This window comes from Trichomycterus rosablanca, chromosome 13 (genome assembly GCF_030014385.1).
Source record: "Trichomycterus rosablanca isolate fTriRos1 chromosome 13, fTriRos1.hap1, whole genome shotgun sequence".
In the NCBI taxonomy this organism is placed as follows: domain Eukaryota; kingdom Metazoa; phylum Chordata; class Actinopteri; order Siluriformes; family Trichomycteridae; genus Trichomycterus; species Trichomycterus rosablanca.
Window position 1 is genome coordinate 37,189,017 of NC_086000.1, and position 20,883 is coordinate 37,209,899.

Consider the following 20,883-nt stretch of genomic DNA (forward strand, 5'->3'; position numbering starts at 1 on the left):
TGTGTGTATATGTCTGCCCTACAATGGACTGGGTGTTACTGTGTCCAGGGTGTTACAGTGTGCCTGGGTGCATGATGCCTCATGTTACCCCTGCATGTGCCCCCCTTTTTTATTTTAGTCATCTGAAGGTCCACACAGTTCTTTAAAAGATGGTAAGGGTAGCACGGTTGCCTCACAGCAAGAAGGTCCTGGGTTCGATCCCCAGGTGGGGCAGTCTGGCTCCTTTCTGTGTGGAGTTTGCATGTTCTCCCCGTGTCTGTGTGGGTTTCCTGTGGGAGCTCCGGTTTTCTCCCACAGTCCAAAGACGTGCAAGTGAGGTGAACTGGAGACACAAAATTGTCCATGACTGTGTTTGACATTAAACTTGTGAACTGATGAATCTTGTGTAATGAACCATGACGTTAAATAAATAAATAAAAGGTGATAAACTACATTTAACACCTTAATATAGTTAAAATATTATAAACACACTTACACAGACTGAATAGAATACAAATAATCTTTAAACGAACAAAAAAGAAACTCTACACAACTTTTAATTACATTTGCCATCTTGCGAGTCGACTCACTTTGAAGGTGTCACTCAAAACGAACCGAGTCATTTCTAACGATTCACTCGACTCTAGAAGCACAGAGCTTCGCTGCTGGCGGCCAGAACCGCGTCCTGAAGCTGCAGGAGTCATGAGCACCACCAAAACATCCAGATTAAAGAAGATCTTCCTGACCAGGTCCAAGTCTCAGGAGAAGAAAGGCGGGGAGACATGGGACACTTTGCGCAGCAGAACTTCCCCCAGCGGGGGGAATCCGGAGCCTCTTTCACCCACCAGCCCGAACAAGAAGAAGAAGGTTCGGATGTTCGGGTCGCTGCGCCTCAAGAAGAAACCCTCATCCCTGGAGATCCCCAGCAGCGATGACTTCGATACCACCAGCTACATGTAAGTGCAGTTCTTATTTATTCATGCATTTAGCAGATTTACATGCTCTGAGCTTGCTGTAAACACCTGAGCACACCTGAGTGAGCACACCTGAGCAAGCACACCTGAACACACCTGAGCGCTTGTTTGTTGTTTGGTGCGTTTATACCAAATAAATCGTCCATCCTGGTGCAACCTTGTGATCCAGACCATCACACCTAATGAGGTTTTGGGAGATCGTCTGGTTTGACGCACCTGTTACAGGTGAATCGTGCTGCAACCTGCACACAATGCAGATCCTAAACAATGCGGGGTTCATACAAGGTGTTCCAGTGTGGGTCGATAATAAAGCCAAAAGTTTTCACTCATGTGAGGGACATTTCAGAGCAGTCGTGGAATTACAAGGACGTCTGCAACTAGATTCTGACGGTTTCACGGTATATCACGGTATGACTTTTTATTTGTCTGTGGCCGATTCTACTGTCATAAATCTATAGTATATAAAAAGTTTCATTTCAGCATGTATATAATGAAGGTTTTGATACTATAAGCTCTGCTCGGCCCCACAAAATGACACAATATACAGTATGATGGAATCAGGACATGTGAAACTGATATATAATGCAGTCGACCCTTGACTTATGAATGTAATTGGTTCTGAAGGGCTGTTCTTAAATCAGAATTAAGTCAAATAGAATTAATCCGTGCCAGACCTCCCCCCCCACCTAACCTCTCTAATGTCTTACATGCTCTTTTTGTTATAAATACACGTATATATTCCCTTAAATCTTAAATTATAGAATAGACATTCCTGTAATAAACAATAATAAACACCAATACACAGCAGTACTGTACATAAACACACATCACATGTCAGTACAGTACGTGTGCTGCACCATACACCATAATACATTTCCTTCTTTTATATAAACTTTATCTACCAGAAACAACAATAACTCTCATATTTCTCTATTATTTCCTTCTTTATTTCAGTAGTGTTGTATTTTGTAGATGTAATTACACTAAAGAAAGAGAATTCCATCTTCTCTCTCACTCACTGTCCCCTCTGTCTGATACACAGTGACACCTACTGGCAGGAGAAATTATACAACAACAAATAGTAATAAATGTTTTCATTTTCTCAACACTGCGCTCTCTCTGCACCTTCTCTGGGGACATTTTAATATTGAATTTTACAAAATATAAAGAAAACACCGGAAAAACACCGTCCACTGTCAGAATGTTCGCTCACTGTATAGAGAGAGAGAGAGAGAGAGTTAACTTGTTCGTGACGTCACGTGTTTCGCGAATTTCTGTTCGCAATCTGAAATTTGTTTGTACGTTAAGTTGAAAAAGATCGCTCGTAACCCGAAATGTTCGTATGGTAAACCGTTCGTAACTCAAGGGTCTACTGGAATGAAGTATTATACAATAACCCTCAGCTCTCCTTATAACAAATAAAACCACGTTTGTAAACTCCACTGTACAGCTTGACCAGTGGTGTTGTAGAAGAGTGGACGACTTTAAATCTCTCCGCTTCCAGTTCACTTATAACGAGAGTTTTAATTATCGCTCTGGAAGCTTCTTTCTCGACTGTCTATAGAGGAATCATGTCCTTGCGTATGTGGATTGTTATGTGGAACAGCCGTGGTTTGACAGACCGTGCAGTATATCGTGTTTTAGTCTGTTCTAAACCACCGACACGCCTCATTTCTTTGGCAGGTTCTTCCGATGCAAATTTGGTCTTCCTCTCTTTATCCTCCATCTGTTTATGTTTATTCTTCTGTTTTGTTTATCTATTGGTTAACTCGTGAGCTGTACATAATCTGCACGGCGTTCCATAGCGCTTCTAGTGGCGAACAATATTATATGATCTGCTGCCTACTGAAGCTACAGCTGCTGTATTAACTATGTTATTGTATGGCAGTATATGAAAAATCCACACCGTATGAGGAATCAAAGACGGTATATGGAATGTACCCTCATACCACCCAGCACTATCTGCAGCTGTTCATTCCTGTTACTGAATACCTGAAGCACACTTCTTTGTCCAAAAAAAATCACAATTTTGAGCTCTTTCATGAGTTTATTAAAATGTATATACAGAATCTGTATACAGTCGGATAAGTTTAGAGGTTTAGAGGCTACGATAAAAGATATCAGTTCCTGCTCCAAGATGATGATTATGATGACGATCACGTAGACAAAGAAAAAACAGAAACGGTAGCAGAAGCTTCTTTCCTGTACAGCTTTTAATTCATGGCAGATCTTTTCTTGGTGGTTCTCAGGACATCCTGACACATTTCCTCTCATTCTACTGTATGTGACAGTTTATTTTTAAAGCGACCACTGTTCCATGCATTTTTTAATTGGGGTGGTTGCAGACCTTATTACCGGTATGGTGGTGGGTTTCCACACAGAGCCATATCGTGTATGGACAGACATGTTAGGCTCTGTTTTACTCCCTCCCCCATTGTGTATTGCAGGTTGAGAAGAAATCCGATCTGACCATCTTTCCCTCCCTCAGACACAGCCAGTTGTGTCTGTTGGACACCAATGACCACAGTGTTTTACAGTGGTTTGCTAACATGTTAGACCACTTGTGCCACCCGAGTGTGAGTTTTTATCTGGATGATGGTGTTACTGAAGCTTCCTGCTCGCTGTATATTTGTTAAATATTAGATATTAGCACCCAGGTGGTGTAGCGGGATATTCCGCCCGCACACCAGCACCGAGGTTCTGAACTCCTCGGTTCGAAATTTGGCGTTGCCCCCGGTCGGCTGGGCGCCATCTCGCGGGCATAATTGGCAGTGCCTGCAGCAGACACTAATTGACCACCGTGTCTGCTAGGGTGGGATGTCCGGACTATGTGAGTGGGGTCTTCAAACTGCTGCGCCAAGGGTGGCGCAGCAGTAAAACACGCTAGTAAAACAGCATCTGGACAGCATCAATGATTGGCTCATTCTCAGGTGGGATTACCGGAGGGATTTCTCAAGAAAGCACAATGCATTTGTTGCATTTTGGTCCAAGCAGTGCTGTATTTGTGCCACAATGAAAATGAAACACTGTCCAATCTCAATCCTTTACCGAAGTTTGGCGTGGCCAGGAAATACAAGAGTGCAGCTGTTAGTCGATGCATTTCAGGCTAATTCGTGTTCAATTCTGGCACGAATTTAACATTCTATTATTATTAAACACAGCACGGTGGAAAGCGATAAAGCTGCAGCTGGACTTTAATTTCACAGTTAACTGTTTACAATTCTGACACGAATTCAGCATTTTGTTTTGTAAATGCAGATGTTCGTGTGTTGCATAAACGCAATGCTTCTTTTACGTTTCATTTCGAGCACGTGTTCTGTAAATGTTAGTCTGGAAAAGCAATGATGTGTGGTTTTGTTGCATTTCACAATTTTCCGCTGTAGTGATTTCATTTTAATTTGGCACAGGGGCGGCACGGTGACTTGGTGGGTAGCACTGTTGCCTCACAGCAAGAAGGTCCTGGGTTTGATTCCCAGGTAGAGAGGTCTGGGTCCTTTCTGTGTGAAGTTGGCATGTTCTCCTCATGTCTGCATGGGTTTGTTTTCCCACTGTCCAAAGACGTGCGAGTGAGGTGAACTGGAGATACAAAACTGTCTGTGATGGTGACATTGAACTTAAACTGATGATTCATGGGTAACCTAGAACTACCTGTCCTGTCATGAGTGGAACCAAAATGGAAAACATGACGTTAAAATCTTAATAAATAAACAAAGTCATAGTAGAACGACAGCGTTTCACTTGGGCAGTGTCCCAAATCACACACTACTACACTAAGTAGTTTATCTAATGAGAACACTGAGTATTTTTACATGCGTTGTTAGTGTTTGATGTTCAGAACCGTCGCTCCTCGGGCTTTATCATCTCGTAGAAGATCACGGCCTGTCCGTGTGATTTATGGACGCCACTGTTTGTGTGTATCGGTTGTGTACCAGCAGGTCTGATTCATTTGCTTACATTAAACATGCTAACATGCCCGAGGTGATTATTAGCATAACAGTGATGGAAAGTTCACCTGCTGGTTTGGACTCGATTCCACACTCGAGGCTGTACAGGCCGTGCGATTTATTCCCTCCGAATCGTGTGTGTGTGTGTGTGTGTGTGTGTGTGTGTGTGAGTGTGTGAGTGTGTGTGAGGCGAGTGTGTGATGTAAAGCACAACATACAGGATATAAATGTAAACCAGACGTCTTCCTGTAGCTTCCGACTCTGTTCAGATCTGTAAAGTTTATCAGTCGATTGAAAAGCTGCTGAGCCTGTAAGGCATCGTCCCGCCCACAAACAGCCTGACAAATCTGATTGGTTCATTCGAAAAAAAGCATTCGGAAGCAGCCAATCAGCATTTATTTCTTTGTAAAATGCTGCGATCCTCTAACATTCATTAGCTGTTTAATTTCTTAACTTCTAGTTTCCACACAGGATGCACGAACAGTATTATTGGCACCTCCAGAATTATTGGAACCCTTGGTAAAGAGTCAATGTAGTACTTTGTGCTCCCACTGCCAGCAAAACAGCACTGAGTCTTCTCCTGTAATGCTTGTTAGGACCTCAGAGCGACTCCTCAATTTAAGAACCTGTCCAGACCTCCTCAGGTTCCCACCTTCTCTCCTAGGTCATTTTTCTTTGGACTGTGGAAACGGACCGACCAAAAATTCTACGTTTTTATGTTTTTAAAACTATCCAGTGTGGCTGAAAGTATGTGGACGCCTGAGGAAGAGCTGCATCCCTCTGGGAAGGCTTTCCATATGATTTTGGAGTGTGTCTGTGGGTGTTTGTGTTCAGTTGTAGAAGAGCATTTGAGCACAGAATCTCAGAAAGACTCCTTGGGTTGAAGAACCTGTCCAGACCTCCTCAGGTTCCCACGTCCTCACTTAGGTCCTCCTTTTTGGACTGTGGAAACTGACCGACCAAAAATATCCAGTGTGGCTGAAAGTATGTGGACGCCTGAAGAAGAGCTGCATCCTTATGTGAAGGCTTTCAACAAGATTTTGGAGTGTGACTGTGGGTGTTTGTGCTCATTCGACATTCCAGTTCATGTCAACGAATCATCCTCCAAATTATGAGTCCTCTTCCAGGACGGGTTTTTTAATTTCAGCGGTACCTTGAAACTCAGCGTCAGTCGGTTCTGGGAGTGGTGTTGAGTTTTAAAGACGTTGAGTTTTGAGGTATTTTTTTCCCATAAGGATGTTTGGGGAACCTGTTAATGCGTCCATGGTCCCGTGGAGCTGCAGATATTTTAGAGGTTGTTTTTGACACTTAAACACTGAAAATAACACAAATATAATATAAACACTGAAATACAATAAAAGCTGCACTTTAGTTTTACTTCTTTATTGTTTCCTGACGCTTCTTAATGGTGGAGATGCTCGATCTTGGAATACCGTATTCCGTTCAGCACCGGCGCATTCACATGAGCGTTTTTCCGCTTTTCTTGATGCACAAATCTTAGCGTGACTTATTGTAGTAAAACAGCGAGTGAGGAACGTGATTAGTGGAGGAACTTATGAGCAGTAATAATGAAGAGAAGTTTAGTGCTCCTGTCTCCTTCTTTTACTACATTAAACCACGTTAAGCTTTATTTTCAACCAGAAGCGTCTTAGACTCTGGGAGAAGCTGATTCTGATTCTCACCGTTTCTCAGAAGCTGGAGCTGTAACACAAGTTTAAAAGTGAAACAGGGAGGAAAATCCAGATAAACACAGATACATGTGGAGCTGTAACCCTGGATCTGACGCTTATTCCACACTAATGCTCTGTAGTTGTTGTTTAATATCAACACACAATGTGGCTGTGTTACCTCATATTTATACCTTAAGAGGTGTTAACACTGAGACTGACCCTTGGTCATTCTGATTTGACACTTGAACTTCAGCTTGTTTTAGGAAAAGTTTACACCCCCTCCCTTGCCGATATACGAGACCCGGGTGCACATTGTTGTTCCATTACAGGTGCTGTTGAGTCAGCGTGGAGTGATGAGTGTTTAACCCGAGGCCGTTTTTACACACTGTGTGTACGTTCAGTACCCGTCCCAACCTGCCTGATCTGATCTGCTCAGCACGTCTAAAAATACACACGTCATATTTCATCCACGCGTACGTGCATTCACGGCGAACAAATACAAAGTTACGCTTCAAAAAAGTGTGACCTCAAGGGGTGACAAAACGTCCTTTTTTTAAAAGCACGGTGGCCTTACAGCAAGTAGGTCCTGGGTTCGCTCCCCAGGCGGGGCGGTCCGGGTCCTTTCTGTGTGGAGTTTGCATGTTCTCCTGGTGTATGTGTGGTAGTCCTCCCACAGTCCAAAGACATGCAGTCAGGTTAATTGGAGACACTGAGTTGCCCTATAGGTGAATGTGTGTGTATGTGTTTGTGTGGATGTGTGTGCCCTGTGATGGACTGGCGCCCCGTCCAGGGTGTTACTGTGTACCTCGCGCCCATTGAAAAGCTGGGATAGGCTCCAGCACCCCCCTGCATCCCTAATTGGATAAGCAGATAAGAAAGTGAGTGAGTTTTGCATTGCTGCAATTTGGATATATCCAGTTCCTTGTGCTCTAGTGACCCCTCACGGCTGAGGAAGGATGCTTTCTGTACGTCTCCGGTCTTCTCTTTCTCAGACATCAGAACCTGAAAACTGCTGAGTTACCCTATATGGACCAAAAGTATTGGGACCCCTGACTTTTATCCAAAGCAACTTACAGTCCGAGCAATTGAGGGTTAAGGGCCTTACTCAAGGGCCCAACAGTGGCAACCTGACCGTGGTGGGGTTTGAACCAGCGACCTTCTGCTTACTAGTCCAGTACCTTAACCACTAGGCTACTACTACCATGAGCTTGTCGGACATCCCGTTCCAAAACCGTCTACATTTACGTTGTTACGCCTGTGGGAATTTGTACCCACTTATTGATCCAGTCAGTACAGTCAGTGATCAGTAGGTGGTGATGTCCAAGCTCGCAGTCCGAGTGTAATTCATCCCAAAAGTGTTAAGACCAGGGAGTCAAATCTACATCCTGCGGCTCGTGAGGTGTTTTAGAGATAAAATTAAAGTCATCCCACCGTTATGCAGGTTTAAAATGAAAGCTGCTTGAACCGTTTGACCTCTGGGTGGCGCTCTCACATAAAACAGATCTAAAACTCTCCCCGTCTTCTTTCCCGAAACATTAATGTTACACCTAAATTAACGCTTCCCAGTTTTTGGATAAACTCGGCGGCTCCAGAGAAGCGAAAACTAGACGCAGAACGCAGAAGATTTCTGGGGCGTTGTGTTCAGAGGGAAGTGGGTATGTTTAATTTAAAGAAGTATAATAATCTTATCATTAGAATTATAAACCGGTTCATAGATTACACGACACTGTTTATGATAGGTCATTAATTGCTCAGATAAACAAGAAGTAGAATTGTTAGTAATCAGGAGCTCTGTTATATTTTTATTTCGTTTATTACTAAAGAATCTGTGGCCCCGTCGTTGTGTATTTTTTACTCCGTCTGGCCCCCAACGAGGAAGGTTTGGACCCCCTGGTGTAGAGCAACTGGAGCTTCTTTGCACACACGTGTCTTTATAGAGCTGCTTTGTGCTCAGGGTCGTAGTCATGCTGAAAGAGGTAGCAATGGATTTGGCATGCAAGAAACTATCACATTCAGTCATTAAGAGGGGCGTCCAGATACTTTTGGCCACCAGTGTGTGTGATCATGTGATATTTTCCAGTGAACAGATTTGGCTGCAGTAACAATACAAGCTTTATTTGTAGTTATGTGTAGTTTATGTGTATTTGAGACTCACGAGCTGCTCTGTGAGGTCTGAACGTGCACATGAAGGTTCATTAAGGAGCTTTTATGAGAAACCGGGCAATTTTTATTTCTACATACATTTATGCACCCATAAATAAATAAATAAAGTAAATACAAACATTTAAACCCCCGACTTTAGTCTTTGTAATACAATCTTGGCCGCATTTCCAATGTTCCAGTATAATAATCCATAATTTAGTTTTGACATTTGAGCAAAACACAGAGAATTCAGAGATTTTGAAGCTTAATGTTTTATTCACTGGTTTACTGTAGCTGCTCACATTCAGTTTAAAACAATGCTGTCGCCTACAAAGCCACAAACGGACCATCAAACCCCGTCTGTACCACACGACCACCAAGGTACAAGTCTCACTCGTCTTGATCCTTCACCCAGAACTCGAGGAGGACCGGCATCAATGATCTTCTTTGTTTACTTACATTTTTGGCATTTAGCGGACGCCTTTATTCAAAGTGACTCAGAGTACTGTGACAGTATATATAGTCTGAGCAATTAAGGGTTAAGGGCCTTGCTCAAGGGCCCAACAGTGGCAACCTGGCAGTAGTTGGGCTTGAACCAGCGACCTTTTTTTTCGATTTTATTTATGCATTTAGTGTAGTCAATCTGTCTTTCGCTGCTGGTGGGTCCCTGATTGCAGTCGAGGTGGGTACATCGCTGCTCACGCCTCCTCCGACCCTTTTTCACCCATGCATTCTGCGCAGGCACCTCTCTATCTGCTAATCAGGGTCCTTACACAACGTCTGAAGACCCCACCCACATAGTCCGGTCATCCTGCCCTAGCAGAACCGTGTCTGCTGCAGGCACTGCCAATTATGCCCGCTAGATGGCGCCCAGCCGACCGGTGGCAACACTGAGCTTTGAACCGAGGAGTTCAGAATCTCGGTGCTGGTGTGCTAGTGGAATATCCCGCTCCGCCACCGGGGCGCCAGCAGTGACCTTTTGATTACAAGCCCAGTACCTTAACCACTAGGCTACAGCTTGTACCAGCACCCAAGTGGTGGAACCAACTTCCCCTGTCTGTCTGAACATCTGAGTCTCATCATGTGTTTACCTTATTTATAGCATGCTGTCAGCAAAACAGGTTTCTGGTTGAGCTTGTAGCCACTGATGCAGCACTGCTTTCACATCATCATCACATGAAAATCTTCTTTCCCTTAAAGCTTCTTTCAGCATCCAAAAAATGTGGAAATCAGATGGAGCTAAATCCGGACTATAAGCATCTCTCCGTCTCTCGGACACCCCCGATTACGCCGCCACACACCTCCATCTGTCATAAGCAGTGGTCATAATTACCCTTCCTACAGACACACAGCCAATCGTGTGTCTGTATTCCTTTCTCAGACACCAGACCAGACCGGTGTACAGAACCTTAGTTACCTTATATGGACCAAAAGTATTGGGACGCCGGACCATGAGCTTGTCGGATGTCCTGTTCCAAAATTGTCTACATTTACGTTAAATCGCTCCCTCTTTTCTTTGTAGCTTTAACATGATTATATTTACTCCCTGGGGAGCTTTTCTACAAGACTTTGGAGTGTGTCCGTGGAAATTTGTGTCCATTTATACGGTCAGTAGTGTCAGTGATGTTGGGTGCTGATGTCCAAAGCTCGCCCTACAGACACACAGCCAGTCATGTTTTTGTGTAGCCACCCAGCCGACTGATAGCAAAGCTGAGATTCTCCGTATGTGGTGCAGCCAGCGCTTTCTTTTTTTAAATATATTTTTTTAATGCTTTTTCTCCCTTTAGCGCGTCCAATTGCAAGATTGCGTCACGCTTCCTCTCCACCAATGCAGATCCCCGCTCTGATTGAGGAGAACACAGCTAACCCACACCCCCTCCGACACGTGGCCAGCAGCCGTATGCATCTTATCACCTACACTTTGAAGAGTGCAGTGCAGCTCAGCGTTGTGTACGGAGAGACACACCCTGAGAGCACTCTTTCCTCATCTCTGTGCAGGTGCCATCAATCAGCCAGCAGAGGTCGTAATTGCACCAGTCATGAGAGAGAGACCCCATCCGGCTTAATCCCACCCATCTGAACAACAGGCCAGTCGTTGTTCATGTGGCTGCTCAGCGTCAGCCGGCAGGCAGAGCCGAGATTCGATACGATGTATTCCAGATCCAGCTCTGGTTCCAGCGTGTGTTTTTACCGCTGCGCCACCTGAGCGGCCGTGCAGCTCTTTCTAAGAGGGCGAGTGCTAGTCTGTGGCTCTTCTTGGACAGTGTGGAGGTAGTGCAAGCAGCAAAGGAGCTGTAATAGGGAAAATAAAAAATTGATTTTTAGCAAAAAATTTAAGCTAAAATTCAGAAATTCTGGACAATTTACAGTCAGTCAGTTGATGGCGTTTTAGTTTAAAATTTTAGCTTAAAATCAATTTTTTATTAGGTCACAGCCAAGCAGTCTTGCTGCTGATTAACAGTTTTAAATTTGACTTCATTTTTTCAGGAACTTTATTTTAAATTGATGTACTTTTTTAGCCTGAATGCTGCTGCTTCATAACTCCGTATTTTCTTCAGTGTTTCCTCTCTGACTTGTTCATATCGTTTTTCCGAACCGTCATTAGATCTTGAGCGATATCGGATCGCGTCTGTTACAGCGACGTTCTGAACAGAAACAGGAAACCTGGTCTATAAACTCTGCGGCTTTTATTATCCCGCTGATTTGAATGCGCTGCTGTCACGGCCGCATGAAGCAATAAAGCCCGGAGCTAAAGATCCTCGTTCGTCAGGTAAAACCACCTCGCCGTGCTGCCCCTCGTTCACGGCGTTAACCCTATCGTTCGGGTTCGCGGCGTGAATCATGGAGCGGTTACTTCTGGAGCTTGTTAGCTGTTTGTTATTGTAAATCGACATCGGCTCAGACGCTGCTGGGACTGGGAGCAGGTCAGGTAGTCGGAATGTTAAATGAGTTCATTACTTGGGCGGATCTCCAATTAGGTACAGTTTGCTACCAGGGGCGAGATCAGTAACAGAGGTCATGTAAGGACTGTACCTGGTGTGGTGACATGTGAGGATAAACCTCCATTTTTTTGATACCGCTGTTCCTTAAAACTGGACGTCAGTCGGTTCTGGGAGTGGTGTTGAGTTTTAAAGACGTTGAGTTTCGAGGTATTTTTTTCCCATAAGGATGTTTGGGGAACCTGTTAATGCGTCCATGGTCCCGTGGAGCTGCAGATATTTTAGTCTCATGTAAAATAATGAGGTTGTTTTTGACACTTAAACACTGAAAATAACACAAATATAATATAAACACTGAAATACAATAAAAGCTGCACTTTAGTTTTACTTCTTTATTGTTTCTGACGCTTCTTAATGGTGGAGATGCTTGATCTTGGAATACCGTATTCCCATCAGCACCGGCGCATTAGCGTTTTTCCGCTTTTCTTGATGCACAAAACTTAGCGTGACTTATTGTAGTAAAACAGCGAGTGAGGAATGTGATTAGTGGAGGAACTTATGAGCAGTAATAATGAAGAGAAGTTTAGTGCTCCTGTCTCCTTCTTTTACTACATTAAACCACGTTAAGCTTTATTTTCAACCAGAAGCGTTTTAGACTCTGGGAGAAGCTGATTCTGATTCTCACCGTTTCTCAGAAGCTGGAGCTGTAACACAAGTTTAAAAGTGAAACAGGGAGGAGAATCCAGATAAACACAGATACACGTGGAGCTAGGGTTGCCAACTTTCAGAACTGGAAATAAGGAACATTCTGGGCTGGCAGAATATCTGAGTGGGAGCGCGGGGTGGGGGAGGGGTGGTTTATTAGGGTTACACCTATAAAAAATCTGGGTTTTACACCATCAGGAACATTATCAAAATGTTTTTTAAGCTGTTTAACTTTTATTCTTTAAAATCAGAACCATATTCTAGGTGAAACAACATGCATACTTTTTCAAGAATTCTTTAAATGTGCAAAATTGCAATTTTACTCTTTTTAATAAAACAGACCTGGTATTATACAAAATGTTGAACATTTTTTACATTTTTTTATAAATACCTGAGTATTTTTTTGTTTAGTTTATGTATTACAGTGGGCACTGTTTGAAATAAACTCAGCTGTGTGGCATCTTTTGCTGGCATGTTACTTTTTTGTATTATATTTTGTTAGCATTTCATATCACATGTACACTGTCAATTTGATATTTTCTTCCACAAAGTAGTTTAAACTAGTTTTAAGTAATTTTAGTTAACCAAACTCGATTTTTTCCTAGGGTCATTTATGCAGCTTCTTCCAGTGTAAAGTAATTGGTAGCTTTCAAAGAAGCAACCCTGGCATCCATCATGCAGTTCCATTTTTTTTTTTTTTTATTGGCCTTCGGCTCGATCTCGATCCATGGCGACTTGATGGATGAATGATCTGTAGGAATATCGATTCCGTGCAAGTCTAGATAGGTCCGCCAGGGTCTTCTCTGCCGTTATTGTGATTGTGTTGAGCCATCGAGTTGCTGGTCTTCCTCTTCGCCTTGTTCCCTCTATTCTTCCAACCATGATGTCCTTCTCCAGTGATCGCTCTCTTCGTATGATGTGTCCAAAGTAGGCAAGTCGTAGCTTAGTGATCCTTGATTCGAGTGACATGTCTGGCGTGATTTGTTCCAGAATTGATTTGTTTGTTCTTCTGACCGTCCATGGTATTGATAACATCCTTCTCCAGCACCGCATTTCGAAGGCGTTGATTCTTCTTCTGTCTTGTTTCTTTATCGTCCAGGTTTCACATCTGTACGTTACCACAGAGAAGACTAAACTATAAACCGATACTTGTATTTTCTAGATATTGTCTAGATAAGAACTGGATAATACTGTTCACACAGTGCACACTTCAAGTACATTACAGTTATTCAAATTAATCCAACGTATATGTTTAACAACTGAATAGCTCTGCAGTGCTGTAGGGAAAAATTGGCCTGCATCCAAGCTATTGCTTAAGCCAGCCTTTCTCAACCGGGGTGCCGTCTGGCTTCGTCAGGGGTGCCGTCAAAAATATTCTGACGTTACTGATATTATGAAATAAATTTAAAATACAAAAAAGTCAACTTGTCATGAAAATGTAGACCATTAGCCGCCTCAAACATCAAAATTTGTCTCACACGCCCCTTTCCCCATGCTACAACGTCAACGCGGGTTGTGTACGTCGCCTATAGTGATGAGTCGTTCGCAAACGGCTCTTTAAAATGAACAAAAGGAACCAAGTCGCGCCTCATTCTGCTTCCATCAGTAGAGGGAATTAATTAGTCATAATAAGAGCTGTTAATTGTTGAAATTCAAATCACTTTCAGTATCGCAGAGAGAGCAAGCGACACACACACCGACACACTCAAACTCAAAAGAAGCTTTATTGGCGTGACAAATAAGGACATTCGTATTGCCAAAGCAAGTTACAGAGAAATATTACAAATAACAATAAGAAAGAACAAAAATATACAGAACAGTTAGATGTGCAAAAAATATAAAATAGAATAAAATATTGATAGAAACAGTGCAAAAATAATAACAATAAAAATTATAATATTTACAACAATCAGTTTGTGTGTGTGAGAGAGAGAGAGAGAGATAGCTCATTACCTCATTAATGTAAATATTATAATTTTAATTGTTAAAATTTTGCACTGTTTTTATTAATATTTTATTCTATTTTATATTTTTGCACAAGTAACTGTTTTGTATATATTTGTTCTTTTTTATTGTTATTTTTATTATTTCTCTGTAACTGAGCTTTGGCAATACGAATGTCATGCCAATAAAGCTTCTTTTGAGTTTGAGTATGAGAGCCATAACTGAGCTACAGAGAAACCATGCAGACAATGAGCAGTGCTAGTGGTATAATGACAAATAATTGAGAAATAAACTATAAACTTGTTTAATGATGTTAAATCTGATTGGTTCATGGTGTGTATGTTTTAAAGCAGAAACAAACACAGGCTCATCTCTTCAGAAGAGAGGATTTTTCTGAAGCTTAATGCAATGTACGTCTCTTCCCTGTAGTGTTTTTTGTGTGTTAGCAGTCCGAGGGATGCAGAGTGTACGTTTTTTAGTACATTTTTAGTAGACTGGGGTGACTCGAGATTTTGAATACTTTTAAAGGGTGCCGTGACTGAAAAAAGGTTGAGAAACACTGCCTTAAGCTATTGCTTAAACCCCATCACTGCCAGGTTGCTACTGTGGAGCCCTTAATCAAGGCTCTTAACCCTCAATTGCTTAGACAGTACACTGTCACAGTACTGTAAGTCACTGTGGATAAAATAAAAGCATCTGCTAAGTGCTGAAAATGTAACGTAATTATGTAAATGAACAGTATTTACTTGATGGTTTTAATTAGTGGGAGTAAATGCATGCAGTCATGTTCATAATACCAAGAAATCATTAGTGAGGGTCCACACCCTCCTAGTTAGTCGTTTCAAGGTAACAGACTGGTTGATGAACCTGTTCTCAGTGGGTTCGGAGTCGCCCGGGGTGTGGGGTTGGGGTGTGGCGGGTGGACCAAAGGGCCGAGCCGAAATGCAGCCCGACTTCAAATTTGTTTAAGTGCTAACCGAAGCGCGCGCTTCTCCCGAATGAATGTGGCGTTTTGCATGATAACAGCGCTAATAACAGCTCGTCGTGATAGCGCGCAGGTGTACAGTGCGAGTTGGTACAGGTCCGGTGTTTACTCGGGTTGTTTCATCACCGTCTGAGTGTCGGCCAGGACTTTCCAAACAGGTTGGCACAAACACGGCGAGGTAATCAATCATGAGCGGTCGATCAGGCGTGAGAAAACCAGGAACTGTACTTTTATTAGAGGAAATAAAAGCAGAACGTCGTGACAGATTAGCTGTAGGAGTGGATTTAGTTTGTTTAGGGGGCATTTTGATCTCCCCAGTAGTTCCTGTAGCGGTAAAGTGGACCACACTGGCAGTTTGGTCACTTCGAGTAAGAGTCCGAACCCTAGGGAGTGAAGTCGTTCAGCTGGAAGGGAACTACAGACTGTAGGGAGTCGCCGTACGTCCATCACATTTTTATCTTTATTCCCCGATTACACACACAGTATGATACACGGCCCGGCTTCATTATTCTGGAGTTACTGCAGAGAGCAAAGAAACGACGAATCAACGATCGCCGTCAACGCCACGCCCTGACGTTTACATGATGGTCACAGAACGTCCTGAATGAAAAGATTCGACCAGCTGAAGTTCTCTTTATTATATACAGAGGTCATGTGATCAGTGTGTGCGCGATACGGATCTCCATATGAACGATGAACCCGCCTGGTGCAGGTAAAAAGAAGCACCGACTTAAGATTGGTATGATCGGGGGATTGGATACGACTAAATTGAGATTGAAGATTGAGAAAAATGCATTAGAGTTTGGGTAGCGCAGCGATAAAACACGTTCTCAGTCGGGTGCCTATACGGACAATGATCGGCTCGTCCGAGGGTGTAAATGCTGTAGGGATTCCTTATAACTGCTGTAATACGCCCTCCGCTGGCTGATTGATGGTGCTGCACAAGGACGGGGGATAATGGAGATCAGTACGTGACTCTCAGTGCGCAATACGGATCTCCATATGAATGATGAACCTGCCTGGTGCAAGTGAAAAGAAGCAGTCAGTAGAGCAGACTGCTAACAGACTTTGGATCCATATGATCGGGGAATTGGATATGACTAAATTTGGAGGGAAATCAGGGAAAATGCATTAAAGCGGGTGAGAACAAACACTCAATATTTGACATTTTCAGCATTTAGCAGACGCTTTTATCCAAAGCGACTTACAGTACTGTGACAGTATACAGTCTAAGCAATTGAGGGTTAAGGGCCTCGCTCAAGGGCCCAACAGTGGCAACTTGGCAGTGGTGGGGCTTGAACCAGCAACCTTTCGATTACTAATCCAGTACTTTAACTTCTAAGCTACAACTGCAATAGGGAGGAAGAAACTCTGTCATGACAGAACTGCTAGTACTTGTGTAGTTGTGTTCACCTGGCTGAAACGCATGTCTCTGTGTCCACAGTCAAGCAGGTTTTACGTCACCTCGGCTCAGCTTCAGAGGCTGCTGATAACGGGAGCAAAACAAACAAAAAAATCGACACCGTGACAGTGTATTGAAGGTTTTTTTTGATGATAGTGGCTCAGTCTAAATGGTGCAAATCCATCCAGGAGTTCTACGCTCACAGAGAAGTCAGCTGCCGTAGTTGATAATATCACTATAAAACTATATAACTATATCACTATATCACTTTAACACCACATAATTCATCATTTAATATACAGTACTGTCTGTATATTTTTGACCCAGCATACACAGAAATCGCTGACATCTCGAGACTTTGTATCGTACCTGAACGTCGAGTTGGCACCGTTCCGCTCTGAGTTCTGGTTGGACCCAGGACAGGATCCCGGTTGTTTTGTTTCGTGCCGGATTTGCCGAGGCAACTGGGAAGGGGGGGGGATAAGCAAGTTCGGGCGCCAAGTGTGTGTTCATTCTCACTGTATTGCCCAAGGCTGTGAGACAGTGCCAACTAGAACCAACATGCCACACGTCTCCAGACTCCATGTGGGCATCAGCGGGGTTCTTACACTTTCCGCTCGGACACGTCTGGGACGGTTGGTCAGCGCTCTGTCGTGTACTCGGGTCTGAACCCTCAGGATCAGTGAGGTCCCGGCGCTGCTCCCCTCGCCTGCCGGCTGAATAATCACAGTCGGGGCGTCGGAGCGCCCGGAGGTGAAGAAATCTGGAACACGTCCATCTTTGTGTGTTTGTGAAGAAGCTCTTTGTGCGTTTGCTAGCATGTTTTCATGCTAAAGGAATGCGCTCGGCGTGAGATTCAGGGAACACTGAGGGCCTGTCAGACGCGGATCTGAAGACGGACCTGACGGTAAATAACGACTCTCCATCGCCGTTATCTTTTATTTTATCTTTTATCTTGGGTAGTTCAGCTGGAAATTCTGCTAGCGCACCAGTGCTGGGATTCTGGACTCTCCAAGTACAGATCTCAGCTGGGCGCCCCCTTTGCCTGCAGCAGACAAAATTGGGAAAGGACGGGACTAAAAAGTGGGCAGGGTCTTCGATGCCGTGTAGGGGCACGTGGGGATCAGTGCGTGACTCTCCACTCTCCAACCAGGGGAAATCTCTGTATAGATTTCAGATTGTTTATATGGAGATCTGTATCGCGCACTGAGAATTACACACTGATCTCCATTATTCCCCCTCTCTGTGCAGTGCCATTGATCAACCAGCAGAGGGCGCATTACAGCAGTTATAAGGAATCCCTATGGCATTCACGCCCTCGGACGAGACGATCATTGTCCGTATAGGCACCAGGCTGAGAATGTGTCTTAACGCTGCGCCACCCAAACTCTAAAGTATTTTTTCCAATTTTCCTCCTAATTTAGTCGTATCCAATTCCCTGATCATACGGATCTTTGGTCTGCTTATCACCTGCACCAGGTGGGTTCATTGTTCATATGGAGATCCGTATCGCGCACACACTGATCACATGACCTCTGTGTATAATAAAGGAACTTCAGCTGGTCGAATCCCTTTATTCAGGACGTCCTGTGACATCATCACGTCAGGGCGTGGCATTGCCGGCGATCTTCAACAGTCTGAAGGAATCCACCGAAGTACGGGTGGATAAGAAGGGGTCGGTGGAGCGCACACATCGGAGGGAGGGCGTGTCAGGAGAATATACCCTCCTCATACACCATCGGGGTCTCCAGCAGAGGAAATAGGAACTGGCTACGACTAAATTGGGAGAAAAAGTGAGTAATATGATACAGTGATACCGAGCTTTTTAATGGCTGATGTGCAGACGTCCTCCAGGCTGTCGGACGGAGAGCTGGGACTCCTCGATACAGTTAAAGTATTTAGGGAAGGATGTGAGAGTAGGTGTTAATATTTTTTTCTTTTTATTGATGCATTTTCTCCTGATTTAGTGTAGTCAATCTGTCTTCCGCTGCTGGTGGATCCCTGATTGTGTTTGAGGAGGGTATATTTCCTGCTCACGCCTTCTCCGACCCGTGCACAGTCCTTAGCGGACCCTTTCATTTCACCCATGTATTCTTCACAGGCGCCTCTATCTGTTAACCTGGGTCCTTACACAGCGTTTGAAGACCCCACCCACATAGTCCAATCATCCCGTCCAGCAGACATGGTGGGCAAGTATTGTCTGCTGCAGGTACTGCCAATTGTGCTGACTAGATGGCGCCCAGCTGACCGGTGGCAATGCCGAGTTCAGAATCTCGGTGCTGGTGTGCTATCGGAATATCCCTCTGAGCGCCTTTATGTCCATTTCTTTGATCATTGTCTTGATTTTATTGTACGGCGCCTTGGATGACACTCGATGTAATTAGGGCTGGTTTGATTACCCGCATTATTACAAAAGGACATGGAACAATGGTCTCATGTCAAGGTTGGGTGTTAAACCAGAACAGTAACTTTATACTATGAGAAACTGTAATCAAATTTAATCCAAAAAAACACAGAAACGGCGTCATGTATTAGAATCTACTACAATGTTAGTGACATCGTCCACAGTCAAGCTTAAAATCAGGAGAGTTTTGTGGTAACCCTAACCCACGCCCCCGTCCACGCCTAACGCAAAACAAACACGTAATTTAATAAACTTTCTCTCACACTGCAGTAAGTGAAGGTGTACAGACGAATGTAGTTCTTTAAGTTTTAAGTTTGAGTCGTCTACCAGTAAGTGAAAACGTCCTGTACGGGGAGCAAAACTAAACAAGGCTGCACAGTTTGATAATTTTTGAATGTCACTTTTTAACATTTATGATATTTAAGTTATAAGTTAATTGAGGGGGGCGGCACGTTGGCTCGGTGGGTAGCACTGTCACCTCACAGCAAGAAGGTCCTGGGTTTGATCACCAGGCGGGGAGGTCCGGGTCCTTTCCGTGTGGAGTTTGCATGTTCTCCCTGTGTCTGCGTGGGTTTCCTCTGGGAGCTCCGGTTTCCTCCCACAGTCCAAAGACGTGCAGTCAGGTTAATTGGAGACACTGAATTGCTCTGTAGATGAATGGGTGTGTGTGTGTGTGTGTGTGTGTGTGTGTCTGCCCTGCGATGGACTGGCGCCCAGGGTGTTTCTGTGTGCCTTGCGCCCATTGAAAAGCTGGGATAGACTCCAGCAACCCCGCGACCCTAATTGGATAAGCGGATAAGACAGTGAGTGAGTTAATTGAGGGTGCTCGGATGGTGCTAGCCCAGTACTGCTGAGATCTTGGGATCCATGATTCGAATCCCAGAGGTGCTATCAGCCAGTCGGGCATATTCATGGACACGACTGGCTAATGTCTGAGGGGGAAATGTGTCTGAAACTGTGCCAAGTCTGATATGAGAACCAGATCCATCTGTGCCGATGGAATGGAATTTAACCAGGCGTGTCCAAATCCTTCATAAGACTTGCATATAATACACACTAGATGGCCAAAAGTACTTGGACACATGAAGTGCTTGCCATCGATGTGATCTATTGTGCTAGAACAACAGCCGCTCTTCTTTGAACATTCTTTGAAAGACTTTGAAATATGTCTGTGGGGATTTTTGCCTGTTCAGTCAAAAGCTGACAGCAATTGTACGACTGGGCGCAGATTAATTAGTCGATGTTCCGGTTCATTCCAGAGCTGTTGAGTGGGGCTGAGATCAGGAGTTTCTTCATGTCTTTATAGAGCTCGCTCATGCTGGAACAGGGAAGGACCTTCCCTAAACTGTTGCTGCAAAGTTGGAAGCATAGAATTTCCTTTATATCATTGATTTATTAAAACATTATAACGTTAATACAGACCAGGATCAGCAGAGAGCATTATTACTGTGTTATTTCTGAGCTGAAGGAAGGAATTTTTACTGCTGAGCCGCTCCTGCTGTTTAACAGGCGTGTAGGGTCTCGGGTGGGTGTGTGTTTACATCTCAGATGAGGACGAGGGTTACAGGATTAAAAATCACAGCTAGAAAGTGTTTATCTACGACAAAACTGAAGTTCTTCACTATTTTATTTCTGCATTTTCACCCTTTTCTCCCAGTTTAGTCATAGCCAGTTCCTCGTCCTCTGCTGGAGGTTCTAATGGCATACGAGGATGGTATGTTCTCCTGTCACGCCCTCCTTCCGACCTGTGCGCACTCCACTGTACTTCGGTGGATTGGTGCGTGAGGTCGGTCTC

At 43.9% G+C, this 20,883-nt stretch overlaps 1 protein-coding gene across 1 annotated transcript in view; it reads left to right on the plus strand.

Annotated features, from left to right (window-relative positions):
- The first annotated feature begins 681 nt into the window (after positions 1–681).
- Positions 682–20,883, plus strand: part of crybg1a (crystallin beta-gamma domain containing 1a) — a 111,239-nt gene continuing 91,037 nt past the window's right edge. The window contains exon 1 of the mRNA XM_063006751.1: positions 682–935. Within this exon, the coding sequence (XP_062862821.1) occupies positions 682–935 (254 nt within the window). The remainder of the gene's footprint in view (positions 936–20,883) is intronic.